A 22,361-nucleotide genomic window follows, 5' to 3' on the forward strand; every position below is an offset into this window, starting at 1 on the left:
ACTTGTTTCAAGATAAAAATTGGTCAAGAAAATGTTCTTCGTGATAGTTAACTCAAGAAACAATGTAGTTTAATTGCTAATATACTTAATTAGTTACATTGTAATCATAGGCTATGAGTAATTGATTCATAAAGAATAAGGAATCAACATGCTCATCCTTATGGCACAAGTATTACATTTTCAATGCACTATCAAACCTTAAGGGACAACCTTGTCTTTAACATCTATCCATGTATGGAACTAGGTCCCCATATCCATGTGCAATCCTTGTGGGTCAGCAAAATTCAAGCAATCAAAATGTCATCCTTGAACATGACCACATCTTTGAGTATCTTAAAGTTGCCAATCCCCTCCTCATCAATATGCAATGACTTGTCCTTATCTAGAAATGCGCTACAATTCATAGTAACTTTTTTCATATTCAATGGTTAACCATCAACTCATGAGTGTGAATCGAAGGTAGACAAAAATAAAAGATAGACACATTATCAATGTGTTATAATATAACGATAACGATCAATATTTACCAAAATGTCATCCTGAAAAGTGACAATGACCTATCTTCATGACACCGTATTAGCATAGTTAAGTGAAAATCATGTTGTTACAACTTCTTCCAAAAAAGACTACTACGTAAAAAACAAAAGTTGCATAATGAATCGCCCATCATAAATGCTCACTCATTGGATGCACCACCATGAAGAACAAAATCAATGCACAACACAATTGACATTAGCGAGTAATTATGTTAAGTTCAATACATGCAAATAAGTGATGATGCATCAATGAGTGTCGGATAATCACGCTAATTAATTTGGTCATGGCATTCGGATGGGAATATGATGCGAAGGGGTATGTTGTGAATTTTGATAAGCATAGGGGTATATTCGGTAATTACTTTTTGTATAACATTTTTTTTCAAAAGCCCTTAGGCGCCAATCAAAACACAGAGAAGGAAAACGAAGAAGAAGAAAAGAGACAGAGGCAGAGAGAAGAAAGAGGAGGAGGAAGAAAGAAAGATAGATAGATAGATAGAGAGGGATATGATGACAGAAAATCTCCACATTTGCACACAGTGAAATAAGAAAGATAGAAGGTATGCAATCCATGAATCTGTCAATTGTTACGTATGGATTTGAAATGCTCCATTTTTTTATTTAAAGTTTTTCGTTTTCGTTTTCTTCTTCCTAGGGTTTTTTAGGATATCTATTTGGGAGAAGAGCTTGATCTAATTCCCAAGAATTAACCGTTACATTTTCGGACATACTTATCAATTAGTCACAAATAGCTATGGTAACATCTGATCATTGCCAGTCTCTGAAGAGCATAAGCATCGATAGTTAGAACCACACATTTTGTATCTGCATTTATTGGATATAATTAGGACCATAGATTTTCCAATCATCAATGCTCGTTACATAGGCGTAAACACAAATTTAATGTAGTGCGATTTGGAGTCATATGAAAGCTAGTGGTGGGATAATTACTCTTAGCAGACGGACTTATGAATAGCTATATCAATAGTTTGGTTGTGATTATTATGATTAAATGAAGTGCAACATACACATAAAGCTTCTTGGAGTATAGTCTGGATACCTTTTGTTTGGACGCAGGCATAGACCATTCAAGTTCCATGTCATGCGCTTTAGAGCTGTATAAAGGGCTGCTTATCTATGAGTCTGTTTGCACTTTAGTCTTTGATGTGCATATCATCAGTCAGTTCACAGTTCTTAGGGTTTAAAATTTTATAGAAAGGGCAACCTACGTGTGTGCACCCCTTTCCTTCACACTATTCACCACATAAATTCATACATCCTCTTTGGGGAGAATGGATATGTCTCGGTACCTACGAATATGCCAGGAAACTCTTTCTGCGGGCTCACATTGAATGTTTAATTGCATATTTAATATGCGATATAATCAAATCAGGGCTAGAGATATGGCAGTTAGTGTTTGTGTGGGGCTTATGACCAACCACAGTCAGGATAGCTATGTTACTGGCAAGGACTCTTATGGGTGGTACACTATGCCAGCCATGATTACTTTTATGAGCTATATCAATGTGCTTAAGCATCCTTGTACATAAAAAACGTCAGCTTAGGATATAGTTTGGATACGAGATTACTGTAGCCTTATACTCGCGTACCTCTTTAATGAGAAGTTAACTCCTGTCAATTACATGATGAGGACATCAATTTCTAATATGGATTTTGTTCCACAGGTAGCCATGAGGTATGGCTGGGTATGAGATTACTCTAGCATTATATCCACTTATCTCTTGAATGACTGGTTAACTTCTGCCAATTACATGATTAGAACAGCAATTTGTAATAGGGGTTTTGTTCCATAGGGAGTCATAAGGTATGGTTGTTGAAGCTCAAGATCATTTATGTAAAACTAATAAAACTGATACTTATGAGGACATAGAGGACATGAATTTACCCATAGAAATGGATTGTAACGTGTCCTATGAAGAGGAACAATATAATTGTGACTCACAACAAATGCTTACTCAAGATTCTGGTAAAATTGAAATGCTGGAAGAGGTGAACCAAAATGTTGCCCAGATGGTTACATTAAAGGAACTAACATCGAAGGATGAAAAGAGTAGGCTTATGAAGCTTTTTGGTGACTGCAAAAATGATCCGAAGGAGAAGTCGCAGAAAGTTCTAGGACTTCAGGAAAATCTCTCAAAGGCTGTTTCTGATGCAGATTGCCTTTCTCAGTCTAATGAGGAAATTATCAAAGAATCCTCTAAAAGAAAAGAAGAGATACAAAAACTTGCTGAGAAGCTCACTGAAGCAGAGTGTTCTCTTTTCCAGTCTATTGGAACGGGTGAAATAGATGAGATCAATCTATTATCTGATGCACTTCAAGGTAAAACTAAAGCACTTGACAATGCTCACGTATCTTTGGTTGGAAATGAGGAGACAATTAGTAAAATTTCAGCTCAGTTAAGCAGTCTACAATATCTTCATCAGAATTCTATTATGTTAGAACAAGAGCATTCAGAAAAATTAAGAGAATTGCAAATTGAATCAGAAAATAGATTAGAGAAAGATGTTTGTGTTGTAGAACAACACGAGAAGGAAATGTCAATCACAGCTTGTACACGACATGAGTCTTTGGATTCTCATGGATCAAAGATAGAAGAAATGAAGGATGATATGCAAGGATTGCATTATGAACTGAGAACTAAGGAGGATTCTAAGCATAATCCTGACATAGAAGCAAGTGAATTAAAGAAAGAGCTTATGATGGCTCATGAGATACAGCTTACCAATCATATTAAATTAACGAAAGAAGAAGAGATATATGCCATGTCTTGGCCTAATGTGAATCTTGCAGTTGAGGTTGAGAAGACTTTGGAAAATAAGAAGGAAATGGAAAAGGGGTTGGAGGAATTCAAAGGTGAATCAGAGAGCTTGAATGAGGCTACAGAGAAAGAACGATGGCCAGGATCAGAGTTGAAGTCTGAGATAGAAAAGCGTATGGACTCTTTACATGAAGAAAATACAGTTCTGAAGAAGAACATGCAAGCACGAGATTCACAAAACAGAAAGGAAATGGAAGTATTACTTGATGCTGTCGCTACTAAGGATGTAGAATTGCATGATTTCAAAAAACCGATCATTGAAACAATGAACGATAGTTTATTACACGATAAAGAAGAGAAGGTAAGGTGGGACGATGTGAAATGTAAATGTGAGACCCTTAGCATGGATTCAATACGGAAGTCTCAACAAGACTCTGAATTGCATGAACTTCACGAGGAGACATTATCAGAGTCTATAAATAAGAAAAATAGCTGGATAATAGTATTACAGGAAAAGAGATGCATTCTTAATCAGAAAGTAGAGAAAATTGATCTGTTGCAATTGGAGCTGAGTCTGAGAGATGAACAAAACGAGAAACTCACTTCTCAAACAGATTCATTGAAAGAAGAAGTGAATATTTATCAGATGACGATTAGTGACTTGGAACAGAGTATGGTGAACCTAAATACATCTCTTTCTGGAAAGGTGCTGGAGGTTTTAAGAGTTAAGAAGACCAAGGAATCAATCGGAGTAGAGCTTCGTGCTACAACAGAAGAATTAAAATTTGCGAAGGCTAAGCTTGGGCCAAATATAGAGGGACGGGGAGATTATGTCATCGCCTCTGATAAAAAACTTTCACAGGCCCTTGAATTGATGCACAAGAAAGAAGAAGAGTTTAAGGATTTAGTGATGTGCTCAGAAAACAATGAATGTGCTCTCTATGAGCTCAATTCAACAATGACAAACGTTGTAGAAGAAAATGGAATGCTTAAGCAATCAGTTATAGCCTTGCAAGAGAGGATAGGTGTCCTTTTGGAAAAGATTAATAGCGAGAAATCAAATGCAGTGAAACTCTGCAGTATTATTGACGAAAAAGATATGGTCATTGCATCAAAGTTAGAAGAACTGAGAAATTTACAGCTAATACTGGAGGCTTCTATGCTATCTCATGATATGATAGCCAAATATGAAGAAAAAGTGAAGGAATTGGAAACTAATGTTGTAAAGGCTACCACATGCCTTCAGGAAAAGGAGGAAAGATTATTTGCTTCTGAATGGGCAGTTGAACAGTTGGCCAATGAGGTTTCCAAGGCAAAGACTAGTTTGGCGCAGAAAGAGAGAGCAGAGATGCAACTGCAGAAAAATTTGTCTGATGTGGGAGCTCTTTTAAAGGCAAAAGGGAAAGAGCTCATGCAAATGGATGGTTATATGCAGAATCTTCTGAAGAAAAAAGCCACTAATCAATCAGAAATTGAGAGATTGATTCAAGCTCTTGAGAGAATGCAAGAGAAGGAGATCCAATGGAACATAGAAAGAGAAAAACTGGTAGCTGAAAATGGAAGAATTGGCAATGTGGTGGAAGCCAAAATAGCTGAACTGTCAGTTACTGAGGAACAGAATAAGGAGAGGTTGAAAAAAGAGAAAATGACGGAAGGTGCTATGCATAGTTTGAAGTCAGAGATAGCAAACTATGTTCACTTGTTGGAGGAAGAGAGGTCTAAGTATGAATGTTTGCTTTATGAATTCGAAACCTTGCGGGTCAATGAGAACATGACATCAAAGAATTTAAGAGATGCTGAAAGAAATTTGCAAGTTGCTGATGAGTTATTCAAAGTGGAGGCTCAGAAACTGCAGTGCAGCTTATCGGAAGCAAGGGAAGAAATTGCATCCTCTTCTTTCAAACAGGTTGAACTTGAATCAGATCTTGTTGCTGCCATCCAGGAGGTTTCAGCACAAAAGGAAAAGTGGGCTGCATTGTCTCAAGTGGTGGCTGCAAAAGACAGTGCTCTTAAGGATTTGCAGTGTAAGTTTGACCATTTGCAAGAACAATTCACGCAACAGAGATTAGTGCTTGACAGTAAAGATATGGAATTGACTGGTGCTAGGGCGGAGCTCAAATGCTACATTGAGAAGGAGAAAACACTGACTGCAAACATGTTGTATATGAAAAATCAGATAGAAAATGCTGAGAAACATGCAGAGATTATGCAAGAACAAAATGCAATGCTTACAAGCAAATTCGACACGATGGCCAATGAAATATTTTTAAAAACAGAGGAAATACAGCAGCTAACAGAAACCCAGAAAAACATGCAAATTGTGCTTCAGGAAAGAGAAAATCGTATGAATAAACTCCAAGAGGAACTTGATTACTCTTCGAGGAGTATTCATGATACAGAGGCTGAAATAACACATTTGAGGCAATTATTAAACAGTGCTGAAATGGATTTAATAAGCACAAGAGAAGAGATAGAAAGTAAGGATGATGCGATCAGTAGGGCATTAGCTAAGTCAAATATCATGGAAGAAAATTGTAAATGTCTTGAAGAGAAGATATATACCATGCATGCAGACATAGAGACTGCAATGGTAGCTTCAAGAAATCAACTTGAAGGAGAGATTCAGGAGAAACAAAAATTATTTGAAATATCAAATGCAGATTGGAAACATGCAGTAAGTGAGTTGAAAGCTGAGGTGGAGTCTTATTACAGGAATGAACTTTTTATCGAGGCTCAGGTGGCTGCCGTGATGAGAATTGTGAAAGAAATGCATTTGATGTGGACTAAAGATGAGGAACTTTGGGCATTGAAATCTATGATATGTTTACAGGATATGGATTCATTTCGTTTTTGTGGTGTCAAAGCAGAGGATAAGAACATGGATCATGTAAAAATACTAAGCAATGATTCAAAACCAGCACAACTAGTTCTCTATGAAGACAGCAGAAAGTTGGAAGGGTCATCTATGATTCTAGAATTGCAGGCAGCACTGAAGGGACTGCAATTAGAACAACAAAAGAGGAAAAACAGAGAAGATATTGTTAGACAAAAGACAAAGGATGCTTTGTTGGTTGTATATGCAAAAGAAACACAGACTCATGAGCTTGTTGCAATCACACAAAGGGACTCAGATGCCATTGCAATCGCCAGAGATTTGCAAAGAATTCTTCAGGAAAAGGATATCAATGAAAAGTATGAATTAATGACAGCTATTAAAAATCTGCAAAGAAATTTTCAAGAGAAGAATGGGAAGGATGTTCATGGAAGTTTATCCAAATTTCTGCTACTACTGCAAGATTCATTAAACCAGTTTGATCCATTTCAGTGTCATACAGCACCATTTATTGGTTTGTGTGGTAAGGTTGGCATTTCTAATGAAGAAAAGGAATCATGTTCCTTACCTTTGTCAGAGTTCCACAGAGCTTCTCTGCTTGCCAAAAATATGAACCAACTGATAAAATCAGCTCTAGAACAAGTCGTGGATGAGAGAAATAAACTTCAGGTTGAGCTGCATGACATGAGTGTGAAAGTGAGATCAAACACTGAAACAAATGAAAAAAACACTTCATTAAGATCAAGGATTGAAGCTAGTGCAGAATTGCACAAGAAACTGGAGGCAGTTGCAGTAGGAAATTTGCAGCTTCAGAAATTATGCCAAACATTGAATACAGGTATTGGATCTGTTCAAACTGAAATTGGTCAGCTGGAAGAGTGGAAATTTGGAACTTCAGAGGCCAAGATACATAAGAGCTTGTTGGAAAATCAAATTGTTGTCGATTTAAGACAGGAACCTTCAATAAATGATGGCAGTGAGACTGAGCAGTCTCTTAGTAGCATGCTAGGGAGAGATGACACATCCTTAGCATTGGGTGAAAATGAGGCGTGCTCAGATAATAGATTACAGTGTGAGGTTGATCTAGATCGATATGTTGACCTATGTGACAAACTCGTAAGGTACATCACATTTGGGTTCTTATAGAACTAACGTTATTAGATTTCTAGAAGTTGGAACTAAATCAATGGGGTTTTGTTGATTGCAGGAGGCATGCTAGATTGGAAAAACAGCTTGACAACTTAACGTCAAGGTATACAAAGGACTCATTTCCTCATCTCATCATGCATATTATTTATGTCTCTATATCTAACAGGAATAATTTACAGCTTTACCGGACAAGATGGAGGCTTATTTACATCAATGGGTCAAGAGATTACTGCAAGGTATGCGGAGGGAAGTCTCATTGTGGCCATCACCTTTTTAGTGATATTCGTATGAATAGGTGGCTAAGTCAATGGGGTTTTGTTGATTGCAGGAGGCGTCCTAGATCGGAAAACAGCCTGGAACAACATACTAGATTGGGCTAAACAAGGGGAGGCTTACCTTCGTTGGTTGGTATGCAGATGGAAATCTCATTGTTTCCTTCTCTTCTTTACTGATATCAGTATGAATGTGTAGCTAAGGTGGGTGAAGCCATGCCTAGGGAAGTCACATGGTCACCATATCTTTATACTGATGTCAACCTGAATGTATAACTAGCATGTGCATTAGGACACATTATCATGAGTTTTACTGGTGTTAGTATGAATGGTTTGCTAACATGCGTGAAGCCAACACATTGCCATGTGTTTTCTTGTTTGACATCAATATGAATGCATTGCCGTCATAGGCAAAACAATGGCTACAGAGTGCACTGCGACAAGGCGAGAATTTGACATCTTCTGATCAAGAGATAATGGAAGAGAGAACCAGAAGAATGGCAAAAACAGAGGTCTCATTAACATTGGCATGGAGTCTCACTGCAAGGATGGACAGCTATGTTTCTCTTTCCATCAAATGCTAAGCCCTTGTGCAAAAAGGTGTTGAAGCAATATGGGTATGGAGAATTGAGAAGATTGTTCGCTACCCTTGCCATCTGAAGTTAATAGGTGGGGATTATTCTTCACAAAGTAAGTTGAAGAACATGGGCACTCCTGGCAATCTACTGCTTTCAAATTTTTATTCGTATCATTGTGCATCTATTTATTCTTGTTTGACGTTGAGAATGAAATTGTAATTCTCTTATCCAATAATCAAGATTATGTTGGGGAAAATGATATAGAATCGTTTAGTATCCTTTTTGTATCCATTGTAGCTGGCATCCATTAATAATGAAATTTATAATTCTCTATCTAATAGACTGGTGTTATGTGTATGTTATGGATGCGTATCTTTGATTATATAGTCATATGATAGAATTGAGTTTCTGTGCAAGAACGAAAGTGTGTAATATGCCTGGGTGGCTAATCCATAGTTTTGGTCATCGGTCATTTGATTATATGAAGGTAATTAGCGAAGATGATTGAGAAATGGAAAGATTAGTAGTAAATGCAAGAACTTTAAGAAGAAATTCAAAGACAAAATATGTGATATTTGTCAAAACCTCAGAAGCAAAATTTTCTCAATTTCAAAGGTATTAAAAATTGGGCTTTAAATTATTACTATTTTTTTTTCTCCTTGTTTGGTTGTCAACGATCTAAAGAAAGTAAAAGACTGTCTGTCTCAGATTCGGAAATGGCTTCCTCACTGCTCAGCTCCATGTGATAGGAAAAGTTAGGGTTTTTCCATAAGAAGAAAGAACGAAAGAGATCTGATGGAATGCGTAACTTCTCGACTCAGCAACATCTTTGCTGTGATACTTTTCGCTTACTCTGCTTCTGTACAGCTCAATGACACGGGTATTATAATTTCAAATTCCAATAGAGAATCGTCATGTCTCAATTCTACTTCCAATTCCGATTCTGATATATGGCTGCCGCTTCTTCACCATCATCATCATCTTCTTCTTTTTCTTTGTCCTTCTTCCCCTTCTCATCCTTCCTTCTTCCGTCTGCATCTTCTTTCCCCTACTGTCTTGTGTCTGTCTTGTAGAGTTAAGGGGAGGGAGGGAGGGGGAGAGAGAGAGAGAGAGAGAGAGAGAGAGAGAGAGAGAGAGAGAGATTTCTTTTCTTTTAGTTTCATGTGAATGTCTGTATAGTCTTCTGTGTGTGTGTCTGTCTGTAATTGATTTTCATTCTTTTTAGTCACCTTCCACAAGCCTATGAGACCGTACAAGAGATTACATCTTGAGAAAATGGTTGTGGTTTATCCCATCTCAAGACAATGACAAACCAATTTAGTTATAACTAAGTTAAGGGGAAAGTTGATTCCCACTGGAAAACATATCAAAGCACGCTCAGATTTGTAGACATCGATGTTGTACTTGAATGAAAGTCCACCGCATGGGCTACCACACGCAGGGAAAATACATTGTGTGCAGTACTTCTCTCTCTGGAAAGAACTTATGGAGAAAGGAAGATCGATATTTTCTGGTTCGACAAACAATGCTCGTTAGGACACCGATGTTGTGGAAAATGTGCTCTGGAGAAAGACAAATTTCGTGTTCTTCTGTTCAACCCAAAGAAGCTTGTATTCTGAGCTAATGTTATTATTATTATATAGCATGTCACTTTGCTTTGTAAATTTAGATTTATGCTTATGGGACTTGAATCTAAATATTATGCTGAATTTCACTGTAGATTGGTACTTTTGGCTTCCTTTATATGCCTCTGCGAGCCTTGTAAGCTTGATGCATACATTGACACCAAAGAAGTACCCCCTTTGGACTATCTTGACTTTATTGTTTGGGCTTCTGCTGTTCTTCAAAGTGATTATTGAGGCCATTGAAATGGACGCATTGTTTTCCATGGACATGCAACAAAGAGTCGTCAGGGAAAGATGGGGAAGTTTTCTGGTTGCCTACACCATGGCATTGCAACTTCAAAGTGTGTTGAATACCAAAACAAGCAAGTTGCATTTTCTAGGTAACTAGTATATTCTTAATTTTCTTCATGCATGTTATGTGGGGCATGTTCGTTGCATTCGTGACATGGTAAAAAAATGGTGAATTTTTATGTTCACAAATGAGGTGATTGCAGCTAATGCTAGTTTTGAGAGTGGAAATGTTGTTTTCTCTTGTGAGCATTCATGGTTGGAAACCAATTTGTGGGTAAATATTGTACCACATAAGATTAGAGTCTGCATATGCCTAAGATTCCATTTTGAATTACCAACAAAGAAGTTTCTGTCAATTAAGGTTTAATGATGTAGAAGGCAGATCAAGGGTTAACAAGTTTCTTGTCTATGGCATCATAGGTTAACTGTTTTCCTTTTCAATAATATTTTGCATCCATATTGCATGATGATACGAAAAGTGAATATGCATTGTGAACTAAAACCATTCGTGACTGAATGTCTTTGTCAATTTGTCATCGTTCGTGTTGTCAATGAGACTTTTGTGCTTATTAACTTTGATTCCTGTGCAGCTATATGGATGTTCATTGTTATGGGCATAGGATTATGTGTAACCTATTGCTGCTCATAGCATGCCACAACATTGACTTGTAGAACCTTGTAGCATACGACGGTGTATTTGTAGGTTCTTTGGAATTGATAGGACTGTACAATAACTTTCTTGGAATATAGAACAATCATATCCAATGTTGAGAAATATATAGCAATTTGTTAAGGTGTTATAAATTATGGGCATTCAGACTTTTTTGAAATGGTTTCTTGAAGTATTGTTCTTCAAAGAATGGAAATTGGGACGTTGAGATTATGTGAGGTTTATTGCAACAGTAAGAAATTGAATCACATTCTTGTTTTGATTAATTGAAAGCTTTCCTTACAAAGTTGTAAGGATTAACAGTCACCCACAGAAAGTGCTTAGTGATGAAATGGGTCACAATCATGAGATAATATCAGAGAAGCTTATGGATGGGTAAGATAAACAACCTTTCATATTTTAGTTCATTAGTAATGCCTTGAGCTCCAACAGCTTCTCTTTAGTGTCAATTTTTCAAGTGCATGTAAAACTCATTTCTTGAGACTTCAACCCACGAGATGTATATAGCCTCTTTGTTTTATGACATAAAAATGGTGTTCATGTGTGGTCTTACTATGTTTAGAATCTTTACTGTGTTAAAAGTATAAATGGGATGAAATTTGATGTCAAAACCTGTGCAATGCTAATCATGGAACCCCTACTTTAAGTTCATGAACATATCCCATACCCATATACTTTTGTGCTAGAGTGGAAAACTAATCATGGAGCCCAAGTCAATTTCGTGAATATCTTTGATGTGATTTTGTACATTCCATTACACAATTGCAAAGAATGTCTTTGAATATCTTTGAATTGCTTCATAGCAACATGTATGCACAGGCAAGGTTCTTTATTGTCTATACCTCCCTTGAGGTGCAGGGGAATTATTTGGTTCAGCTTTTCTTCCACACATCTAAATACCTGATACCAAGAGTACGTTTGATTTTGTAATAGTTACAGTTGCATCAAAACCATCCTCCCATTTTGTCATATAATAGTATATTATTAGTATACAATGAGAACATTTTATAATTAATCTTGCAGGCCCAAGATGAACGTTGTTTCCTTTGTGTATCAAGATAGTGTTAATTATGCTTGAATCATGGAGCACATGAGTTGCTTTGCATATACTTGCACCAAATATATCTGCCATGATAGGCATTTATGAAAGGTACTTTACAGTGGAGAACATTAACAATACAATGCAAAGCTCTTATTGAGTTTACCGACCAGAAAATTCTATATCTTAATTGATTGTATTAGGTTATGAACTCATCACATCAGCTCAATCTTTTCTTTTACTATCTATATATGGGTTACATGGTGTTGGTCATTACAAGGTTGTCAAAGAATGACACATTTCATTACATCAGATGATCTCTTATCTTCCACTACCTTCTCTATTAGATTATATATAGGTAACCTATGGTAAATATCTGGGATTTATATGTATAAATTGTACAACTTCGGTCAGGTTGTAGCCTTGTATGTTAAGACATGATTTCATTGGATTTGGGAATAAACAAAGATAGCACAAACACATAAGAGTCGCCACATCTTGATGAGCCGACCTATCAATGCAAAGGCATTGGCATGAGAAACTAGTTTCAAATATAATCACAAATCGAATAAAAAATGGACGAATGTCCTGATTTGTTGGCTACAACTAAAATACCCCCATTGTCAAAAGTTACCATGATACCCCAGTAGAATATTATGAACACGGGTGTTCTGGTAAGTTTTGAAATTTGAGGGTATTCTGTAAGTACCCAAAGCAACATAGGAGTATTTTGATAAATACCAGAAGTTAAAGATATTTTGGTGCTTTTCACTGAAAAGGGATAAAGTGTAACTAACCTTCAGCATTCTACCGTCAGCTTCATGATGATCTCCAAGAATATAATAATAATAAGAACCTCCCATCGCAACATCTCTATGCGATCAAATTTGAAAAACATTCAGGGAAGCAAAAAAGGTAGTATATATTTGTGTTTCTTGTGTGTAGAAGGAAGAAAAAGGTTCAAGGATGAAGAGAATGCTGCGGAAATCCACATATGGCTTCTGTATGTGAGCGGCTACTGCTACTACTATCTGTTGTTTGTTGAGATCGATGCGGAACTGATAAATGACTTGCCACGGTCATCGAAGATGTGCTGTTATCGTTGACATGAAGAAAATGCATCAGCGACATCATGACATCGACTCGATGCACATCCCTGTTAGCCTGTGCCCATAACATTCCATAGCTACCATTAGAAGAAAAACAAACAAAACCTTTGGAAAAACACTACATAAAACGAACAACAGAGTGAACACACTGAAAACATAAAAAACATTAAACTCATATTGATTAAACAGCTATACTCATAATATTATTTCGTCTGCTACAAATGTTTCTTTGATTCCATATATAGTAACTACTTTAGACACAACAAAAATACATTACATTAGAACTATGTTTACACAAAGGTGGATATATTGAAGACAAACAAAAAACAAATCTATATTCAATAGTGCTGATGCTGGTAAATCTGTACCAGTAAAAAAATTGTATTCAACACTGCATTCGAAATAATAGTCACAATTTACAAGTTCCACACAAGAAAATAAATTCCATTAGAGTTCTATTTCAAATGGCCACACTAAAAATGAGGTTACCTAGAGTCACAATGTCAATTCTGATTAAAAGGACTGCAGACAATACCCTAAACCCAAAACATACATATATCTATGTATAGACGTTCACAGAGGACAAAATACATTCCATTACAACTATGTTTTCAAAATTGTCATAATTCTATTGAGGCTGACGGGTGAATCCTGAAGAAAAATACTACTATCAATGCCTAAACTTAAAAAACATATACTTTCGGCAGATTTAATAGCATGATTATATCCTTTGTAGTCAATACCTCTACAATAAACCGTGCCCAAGTTTTCTCAGAACGAGATTCCATGACACCTTTGAGGATTGAAAGCCCTAAACTTCGTATTACATCGGCAATCTCTAGAAAATGGCTCTTTTCTTCACAGAACATCTGTAGCACAAGCATCTTTGAAATCGTCAGAATCACAAGCCTAGAAATTTTGTTCCTTGACAGAGTTTGATAGCCTCGATTACCTCCACAAGTAGTGTACGAGGCTGGTCGAGGTTCTTGACAAGGATTGGATGCCCTGTTTCTCCACCCTGCAATTCAAATGCCCAGCTTGCACCACTCTCCACATCATCCTGTCATAGCACATCGTCCTCATACAAACAATTTAATGGCAACAAATATACATATATAGACAATGTTATTTTTGGCTATTGCGTGACATAAAAGGTTAAGCAAACTTACATGAAGCTCTCCATTTTTCTTTAGATTGTCAGCATGCCGGGTCACATTCTGCAGAAAAAGCATGTGCTTTATGGTTTTCTCGAGTAATGCATCTATGCTGCACTGTTAAAGAATGAGAAGTTGCCGCATCTTTCAGTCTGTCACTACGAAAACAAAAGCCAAAATTCAAATATCATAAAAAGTACTGGAGAAATACCTTTGATCCATTGGGAACGATTTCCCTCAGTTCTCGCACACGGTCCTGAATCTGTTGCCTATCTTTCGGCCTTGGTCTTGTACTCTCCCCGGGTCTCGCCCTTTTTCTACTGGCTTTGCTTAAATTTTCAGGTTTCTTTGATTGCGAAGCTTGTGTACTATCAGACTTCATACTTTGCATGTCTTCTGTCCAAGAACTAAGGATTGATTTCAGTGGTGAGTGACAAGCAGATGAATTAAAACTAATGATGGTATCTTGGCCCATTTTCTTCAAAGTGTGTGCATCGACACCAGATATAGTGGGGAAAGTTTTCACAAAATCTTGAGGGAGACAATCTTGAGAAGAAGGATTGCATCCCATACGCTTGAAACTTGCTTCTTTCATAGTATTCGGGACAGACATTTCACTGTCCATCCCTGAATATGTCCTAGAAGATAGGATGTCATCTGCTATTGTAGACGCAGAGTGATGACTACTAGATGCATTAGCTACCACAGCATCCAACAATGGCTCAGGCCTGCTTTCTAGAAAGGGCCACTCCTCATTCACGAAGCCTGAAACCCAGTTTGGCACTATGTCAGCAATATTCTGTTCTTGTAATCCATATGCTCTTCCCGGTGTCTGTTGCATGGTCCTTACCTTTTTCGAAGTGTCATCTTTTTCATGGACTTGGCTGAATGCCAGACCCAATGCCTGTGATAACTCGTCTCCAATTTCGAAGGAGCACACGTGTTTGCTAGTTTTTCTTTTTCCGATAAGATCAAGTTCATTTTCACCAGTGATTCCAGAATGAGGGATTGGATCCATATTGCTTTGATCATGACATTCTCTGACAGAATAAGTGCTATGTGACACATCATCAAATGTTGATCCAAGTAAATATCCACCGTTGCATAAAGTCTTGGCTCCAAGAGAACTTAAAGGATCTTGATCTACCAGCAGCCTTTGTGGCATACTATAATTTGAAGCTGTAGCGGAGACATTAGAATTAAATTTCAAAGCCGGTACTACATTCGAAACCACAACTTTTGGCTGTTGTAAACTCTCCCCACTGACTGAAGCAAAACATCTTTCAGCATCCAAAATCTCATTATCAACCAAAGTGTCGACATTCAATTGATTTAGAGCAGTGCAATTCTCTGGCAGTATACTATTGTGTAAATATGTTGGCTCAACGACATATGTTTCGGATCCCAGAATTTGTTTACATGATGATATCAATGGAGATGTATGTGTAGAGCTCTTTTTCGAATGCATATTGCTCATCTCCCTGGCATGACTGGTAACCAAATTTTGACTCGATAATGAGATAGATTGACTGGTCATATCTAGTTGTGATGCAGATGAGAATGTTCCTAAATTTTGCAGATCTGATCCAATTACAAGTCTATGTGGAATAGCATGGAAAGCCTCTGTAGGTTCTCCAATTGTCAACACCTTTGAACCTCTAAATTCCTCTTCCATATCACCAGATTCTCCATGCAGCCCATATGTGAGTGATTGCAACTCTGTGGCCTGCGATCAAGAACACGCAACAAGGAAAAACAAATCAATGCTAAATCAGTTCTTTCAGCAGTGTTTGGGAAGCCTGCGATCAAGTACAAGCAACAAGGAAAAACACATCAATGTTAAGTCAGTTCTTTCAGCAGTGTTTGGGAAACATTTATTTACTAATTGACCAACTTTCCTTTCCATACATGAAATAATAGGAAACAAACAGAATATGGCACAAATTTATAATAGCAAATCTACATATTTCTGTCATACTATGTGATTTATAAATGATTTCCAGTGTTACACCCAGCATCATTCATGTAAGTCTACTAACCATTGGCTTCATTGCTTGAACTGCTCCTGGCACAATTTGAAGGGCTCCAAAAGCAGATTTAACATGGTTTACGAATTCTATATTCTCCATTATCTAACAGTGCACCAAAACAATTATCCCAAACTCACCATTTAAGAAGGAAACAAGAGGTATTCAAAAAAGAACAACGTTCTTGCATTTTGGTAAATATATATAAAAGATCTTACTCTTTGAGTGGAGCCAAGTTGCACAACTCCTTGAGGAACAGCAATGATTGCAATTGTCTAAAAAATCACAAAACCTCTTCATCATACATATGAGTAAATCTCGATTTGAATAAAATGCTTCTAAATATATATACACACACACATACCTTGATTCCAGCAGCAAACTGTGAATCCCAGCTTGATGGGTACTGTTAAAAAATAATCATCATTTTTAACAAAGTGTAAATGTTTAGTCATAGAAAGTACACATAAAACACTAGTTAAATTAATTACCTTTTCAAGATTTTGATTATTTTCAGCATTTGCTGATGCTATTGCCAATTCACCATCTGTTTTCCCATCAGCAAAGACCCACTGATGTTTACCCGAAAGAGCCACATGCCCAATAATACTACAAGATTACCAACAATATATGCCAGTTTATAAGGTTCATTCCTCATTCAGCTGAGACAGATGGGGTAAAAGATGAATTAAAGAAAAGAAAGAGCTCACCCTTCCCCCATAAAGTGAGCACAACGTGTCATTTTTGTGATGGCGCGCCCAATTAGCCCTTCCAAATAACTTGCTTCAGAGACAGAACTTGCATTTTGAAGAGGGTTTCCTCTGATTCCAAAGCAACTGGTATCGCAACTATCTGGTGGTTCGCACTTGTAGAATCCATCCGCCCAGTTCAAAACCCTTCATGGAAACCATTGCCAACAGAGGCAAATAAATAAATAAAGTAAAGCAAAATATTTTTCATTCCTGATATCGTAAACAACAAATTTTATGGGTGGATAAATTGAAAATAAGAGAGCTTGACAACAAATGTTTTGAAAGGAAGGGAAAAGACACATGATTCTTATTTATTATCGTAAATGTAGCAAAAGAAATACTTTCCAATCAATTAACGAGAAAACAATGTCAAAACAGACAGCACAAAACTGCCTTCATAAATTGCTTTGTGTGAACGCGAACAATAATAAGAAAAATGAATTTCATTAATCATCATTAAAATGTAAAGAACAAATATGAAGGTTAACAGGAAATAAGTGATTGGAACACGAATAGAGGTTGATGAGATTCACCATTATATAGTTAAATAACATAACTAGATTGTTAAATTTACATCAACCACACTTACCCACATCAATAAATTCAAGTTAAATTACATACTAGCATTGATCAATTAGATAGCTGCACTTACTGAATCACGTTAACTGCATCGTTAAACACAACATGAACCACAACATTAAATCACATTAACCTCATAGTTACACTTTAAATCAGGTGCCTGCATAGATAAAGACCTGTGCCAATTACAGTCGCGTTCATTTGGAATCTTGAAAACAACATAGGCAAAGAGAATGATGCTTACATTTGATCCTGACACTTGAACTTCCAAAGAACAGCATAGCACCATCCCGACTTCAAACAAAAGCTTCTCAGAGCCCCCTGCAGAGTCATAAGCCCTGAGCTCAAATCCTCGGGAACCAAAAAACTATTTACTCCAAAAAGTTCCGCTGAAAAAAGTGTATACAATATTGCCGGAAATAGCTCCTGCTTGTGTTTCAAGGAAAAATGCTCAGGATGTCTCTGGAAAAGATGCACCGAATTTTCACCAGAAAATGCACGCAATATTATCAACCGAAAAGAAGTATGGAAGAATGGATTTTTGGCATCTACTAGTAATTCTCCAGAAAGTACAAGTGACTTATCCAGAAAGAAAATGTGGTTCCTTCAGAAAAGCTAATTATTCCATCGAGAAAGCAAACCCAGTACACCAGAAAATGTATGCCTGACTATGCTCAAAAGAGTGCCAATCCTGCCAGGAAAATGTACGTCCAGACTGTGCCAGAAACCGTGTGCTGAATTCACTGGAAAGTGTATGGACGTTGCCAGAGAACAAATAGGCCCAGCTCCACGAGAGCCGGAGTGCGTATTGGTTTTGATTGGTGAACAAAACCCACCCACCTGACAACTTTTCTCTCAATCTGAGAAGTCTAACTGGCCCGACACGAACCTCGTCCGGCAAGCTTCCGGCGTAAGCTTGCTCTCTTCTTCCTCGGCGGAACTGAGATGCTTAATGGAAGGTTTATCCCCATCCCTTAGGGAGAATTCGATCGAGAAACAGACAGACACAGGGAGAGATTGATTGATTGATTGACCTATATCACACTATACCTTCAGCAGTGGCTAAGAAGAGTTGGGCTCTGATCACATCAAGCATGCTCTTAGAGCTCTCCATTGCTTCAGACTCAAAACAAAGAAGATGAATAACAATGTCAGATCTCTGTATTTGAATTCTGATGCATTAACACGCAGAATATGGGATAGATAGAAATTGCAATGATGGTGAGGAATAAGGGAGGGTAAAGGATTAGGTTTTGGTGGGGGAAAGATAGAGGTTCAGGATGGGGGGTTCAGAAAAAAGGCAAAGAATTAGGGTTTAGGATAGATAAACACGACCGATTGGAGATAGGGGGAAGAGTTTGGAAGAAATGGAGAAATAGAGTGATCCTGTACCAGAGGAGAGTATGGAAACCCTAAATGTGATGTAGAAACACTAAATATGCATTGAGAAGCAAGGTCAAGCAAGAATTCTGATTTAAGAGAGATTAAAACAGACAGAGAGAGAAAGAACCTTGGCCAGTTGAGGATATGGAAACCCTAAAGCCGCAAGAATATGAAGAAAACTAAATTGGGAAGCTAAAACCCTAAAATCTGATGTAGAGAAAGAAACAAAGAAAAAGAGCACCCTAAAATCCGATTGGGGGGTGGGGGGGGAGAAGATCCCTAAAATCTGATGAGAAAGAAAACAGGGAGGGAGGGAGGCCCTAATAATTTAAGAAAAGTGCGAGAGGTTTCAGGAAACCTTAAAAAGGCGAGGGAGAAGATGTTGCTCGGAAACCCTAGAACAAAAAAAGGAAAGAGGAGAACAGACAGAATCGAGAGAAAGAAGGAAAGCAGGGGAAGAACGAAACAAAATGGATGGATGGAGACAAAAATGGAAACAAAATATAGCGCACGGACGACAACATCAACGAACGAACAACAAAACCAGACAGAACAGAGGACCCCTGCAGCCCACTCTCTCTCTCTCTCTCTCTCTCTCTCTCTTCCTCTGTGCCTCTTCTCTCTCTCTCCCCCTCTTTCTCTCTCCTCCCCTGTTCCTCTCTCTCCCTCTCTCTTCCTCTTTCTCTCTCCTCCCCTGTTTCCTAATGTTCCTCTCTCTCTCTCTTCCTCTTTCTCTCTCCTCCCCTGTTTCCTAATGTTCCTCTCTCTCTCTCTTCCTCTTTCTCTCTCCTCCCCTGTTTCCTAATGTTCCTCTCTCTCTCTCTTCCTCTTTCTCTCTCCTCCCCTGTTTCCAAATGTTCCTCTCTATCTCTCTCCTCCCCTGTTTTCCTAATGTTCCTCTTCAGACACATTATTATTATTATTATTATTATTATTATTATTCGCTCTTCACTAAGTGTATGTGTATGGGTAGGTAGCTTTTTAGGGCCACCACATGATGATGATGATGATGATGATGATGATGATGATGATGATGATGATGATGATGATGATGAATGATGAATGATGAATGATGATGATGATGGATGATGATGATATGAGAGTCAAGCCCTCGGGGCCCCATGAAACCCACTTTGTGCCCGAGCCGAGAGCCCCACATATGATTGCTACTCATTGACCCATGGGCCATTACTAGCATATTAGCAAAGCTCTTTTCAAATTCGTTATGTGCTCGACCAGTGTCTAGCTTTTGCAGGCTCCACGGCAAAACACGTAACATATTTATGCTTGCATGATCTCGTCTAACCTATGTTTGATCGCCATCTAACTGGATTTTAACATGCCCATCATATTACACGTTGCTCACACCCTTGCCATTTAACGGAGCTTGTTTCAAATGGATAGGTGGTCAACCCAATGCCTAGCTTGCACAATCCACATAAAAAATGTAACTAATCATCGTTGACCCCCGTGTTTTGCATGCTTGCTCATCTAACCTTTGTTCTGTCACCATCTACCTAGATTTAGCAAAGTGATAATTTTGCATGCGTCTTATCGTTGCACACCCAATGGTATGGTAATTGATTGGTTAACATATGCAACGTGGTTGTGACCGCCCCTCTTTTTTGAAATATTTGTTTCGTGATTAACCGCACCACAAATTCAAGCAGACAATTACCAAACCATTTGGTGGGCAATGATCAAACACTTGCAAGATGAGCATCCTAACAATGTTAAAGATGGGTAGATGGCGACCAAACACAGGTTATACAAACGTGCAACAAAGATTTCAAAAAATCGGATGAGCACAGCATAGGCCCTCATCCTCTTTTCTAAAATATTCTCATAGGGTAACTTCATTTGTTTTCAATCAACCAATCGTTCTGATTTGATATCGTTATTGTTTTTTATACCACGAGATTCAATATACGGCTTTTCATTAATATCGATGACAGAAACTTAGTCAGCAAAGTGATTATGTCGTGCGACACAATAGGTGGATACATGGGCATGTGAAAGAGGGGGGGTAATTCAAGGAAAATAATTGTAAATGAGCCTTACATCATCACATGGCAACATGGTCCTAAATTCCATATGTGATGATAAGGAACTATGACACACTTCATGATGTTGTTGCTCCTTGAAATATACCTATGGGCATAAATAGGAGCGGGACCGAGGGATGAGAAAGGAAATGGCAATAGTGAAGCACTTTGAGTTACTGTAATCATTGCTTTATAGAGCAAGGGCTAGTTGGTGGGACACATCAAGAATTTTTTGGAGTCACATAAGTTTTCTGAAAACTATAATCATTGCTTACTTTTTTTAAACGCGTCAACAAATTTTTAGCCCCGAGATGACAAAAGTTACAAGATTACAATTTGATACATTGTATGAGATGCAACCATTGTTTGACTCGAGTATCGAGTAGTGAGTAGTTATACAATATACATAATGCCTAGAAAAAACACATACCCATGTGCACATGCCAACACATTGTGCATATTTGGGTATCTAAAGGCAAAGCACATATATAGAATGGTGTCGATTGGGCTAACATGGATGGATGATTGCATGATCCTTCCTTGTCTATGCATGCACCTTGAGAAGAAGTGTAAGGAGAATTGTTGTTAAGTTGTATTTACACATCCACATGGATACAAACATGTGTGTCACGTGATGCATCCAAAGGGAACTTATCAATGAGGATATTTATACGCTCTTGTCGTCTACTAACGAATGTCCATGCTTTAAATCAATCCTTCATTACATATAAATAACCTTATTGGGCACATCCTTGGTTGACACTTGAAGTTGTTGGGGAGTTTTGCCAATAGAACACTCAAAAGTCAATCCCTCCTATTGGTTGGTGGTTTCCTAATCCTCGTGTGGAAATGACCAAACTGTTCGCTAGACTCAAGGTTTAGGTTTGGTGTTTACATACCAATGGCTCGTTTTGGGAAGGTAATGTTCCACTTTGCTAGCATGATGGTGTACTATTCTCTAGACAACAAAATATGCAAATAATGCTAGAATGTACATTCATAGTGCGGCGTTTAGCTTATAGATGGTGAGATGTGTATTTTATATATGGAAATGACCAATAATCATTATAATCATGCACAATCATTTGTCAACAAACGAAGATTTATTAATCATCGTGTGCAATAATCACTTGCATGAGTCATGAAACCATGGTTATGTTTATGCGAGAATGGATGAAAAAAATATCAAGAGAGAAATCGTAACCATGAATTAAGGTATATAACATTATGAGTGTTTATGCTTTTTAGAGGTGATATTTTCCTTAACGATGATAGGTTTCCTATGCTTGTGATGTCCACGCAAAGATTGAAAAGAAACTCGTCTAAGGTGCGTTCTCAAGCATTAAATGTGCCCAAGAACAACCTTGTGTACAAATGAAAAGAAAGTAGGAGGGAATATTGTCCCTTTCTTGTTAACAAAACGGTAAAAAAAAACTTACCATTATCATTATTGTGATTCGTGTTTGTATTTTCGTTTGGGTTACGACATTTTGGGTCAATGTTCCTACCACACGAAGGAATTTCGATGAGTATAAAAAA

General features: G+C 37.6%; 3 protein-coding genes across 8 annotated transcripts; 2 read left to right on the forward strand and 1 right to left on the reverse strand.

Moving 5' to 3' along the window:
- The first annotated feature begins 1,043 nt into the window (after window positions 1–1,043).
- LOC147866980 (uncharacterized) lies at window positions 1,044–8,445 on the forward strand. Of its 3 annotated transcripts, none has more exons than XM_087339776.1 (6): window positions 1,044–1,096; window positions 2,222–7,270; window positions 7,357–7,401; window positions 7,478–7,534; window positions 7,627–7,706; window positions 7,770–8,445. In XM_087339776.1, the coding sequence occupies exons 2-5, from the start codon at window positions 2,364–2,366 to the stop codon at window positions 7,676–7,678; spliced, it is 5,061 nt and encodes a 1,686-aa protein (XP_087195902.1). In that variant the 5' UTR covers window positions 1,044–1,096; window positions 2,222–2,363; the 3' UTR covers window positions 7,679–7,706; window positions 7,770–8,445. The 3 variants fall into 3 exon arrangements, with proteins under 3 accessions (XP_087195902.1, XP_087195903.1, XP_087195901.1); XM_087339777.1 differs by having other exon boundaries at window positions 7,627–7,702; window positions 7,800–8,445; XM_087339775.1 differs by having other exon boundaries at window positions 7,627–8,445.
- A 383-nt stretch (window positions 8,446–8,828) lies between these two features.
- On the forward strand, window positions 8,829–11,018 carry LOC147866981 (transmembrane family 220 helix protein). Of its 2 annotated transcripts, none has more exons than XM_087339780.1 (3): window positions 8,829–9,028; window positions 9,998–10,153; window positions 10,655–11,018. In XM_087339780.1, exons 1-3 carry the CDS (start codon window positions 8,944–8,946, stop codon window positions 10,711–10,713), a joined length of 300 nt encoding a protein of 99 aa, XP_087195906.1. In that variant the 5' UTR covers window positions 8,829–8,943; the 3' UTR covers window positions 10,714–11,018. The 2 variants fall into 2 exon arrangements, with proteins under 2 accessions (XP_087195906.1, XP_087195904.1); XM_087339778.1 differs by having other exon boundaries at window positions 8,834–9,028; window positions 9,869–10,153.
- Window positions 11,019–11,993: 975 nt separating this feature from the next.
- Window positions 11,994–18,689, reverse strand: LOC147866982 (transcription factor LHW-like). Of its 3 annotated transcripts, none has more exons than XM_087339782.1 (12): window positions 17,639–18,686; window positions 16,774–16,959; window positions 16,555–16,672; window positions 16,428–16,469; window positions 16,282–16,338; window positions 16,076–16,168; window positions 14,248–15,762; window positions 14,052–14,153; window positions 13,835–13,942; window positions 13,626–13,751; window positions 12,585–12,937; window positions 11,994–12,284 (listed from the first exon to the last, which is right to left on the reverse strand). In XM_087339782.1, exons 1-11 carry the CDS (start codon window positions 17,725–17,727, stop codon window positions 12,734–12,736), a joined length of 2,640 nt encoding a protein of 879 aa, XP_087195908.1. In that variant the 5' UTR covers window positions 17,728–18,686; the 3' UTR covers window positions 11,994–12,284; window positions 12,585–12,733. The 3 variants fall into 3 exon arrangements, with proteins under 3 accessions (XP_087195908.1, XP_087195907.1, XP_087195909.1); XM_087339781.1 differs by having other exon boundaries at window positions 12,571–12,937; XM_087339783.1 differs by lacking the exons at window positions 11,994–12,284; window positions 12,585–12,937; window positions 13,626–13,751 and having other exon boundaries at window positions 14,052–14,148; window positions 17,639–18,689.
- Between the last annotated feature and the right edge of the window lie 3,672 nt (window positions 18,690–22,361).

Source organism: Azolla caroliniana, unplaced genomic scaffold, assembly GCF_043228905.1.
Source record: "Azolla caroliniana isolate FFs.n. ecotype wild unplaced genomic scaffold, voAzoCaro1.0.p SCAF_2, whole genome shotgun sequence".
In the NCBI taxonomy this organism is placed as follows: Eukaryota; Viridiplantae; Streptophyta; class Polypodiopsida; order Salviniales; family Salviniaceae; genus Azolla; species Azolla caroliniana.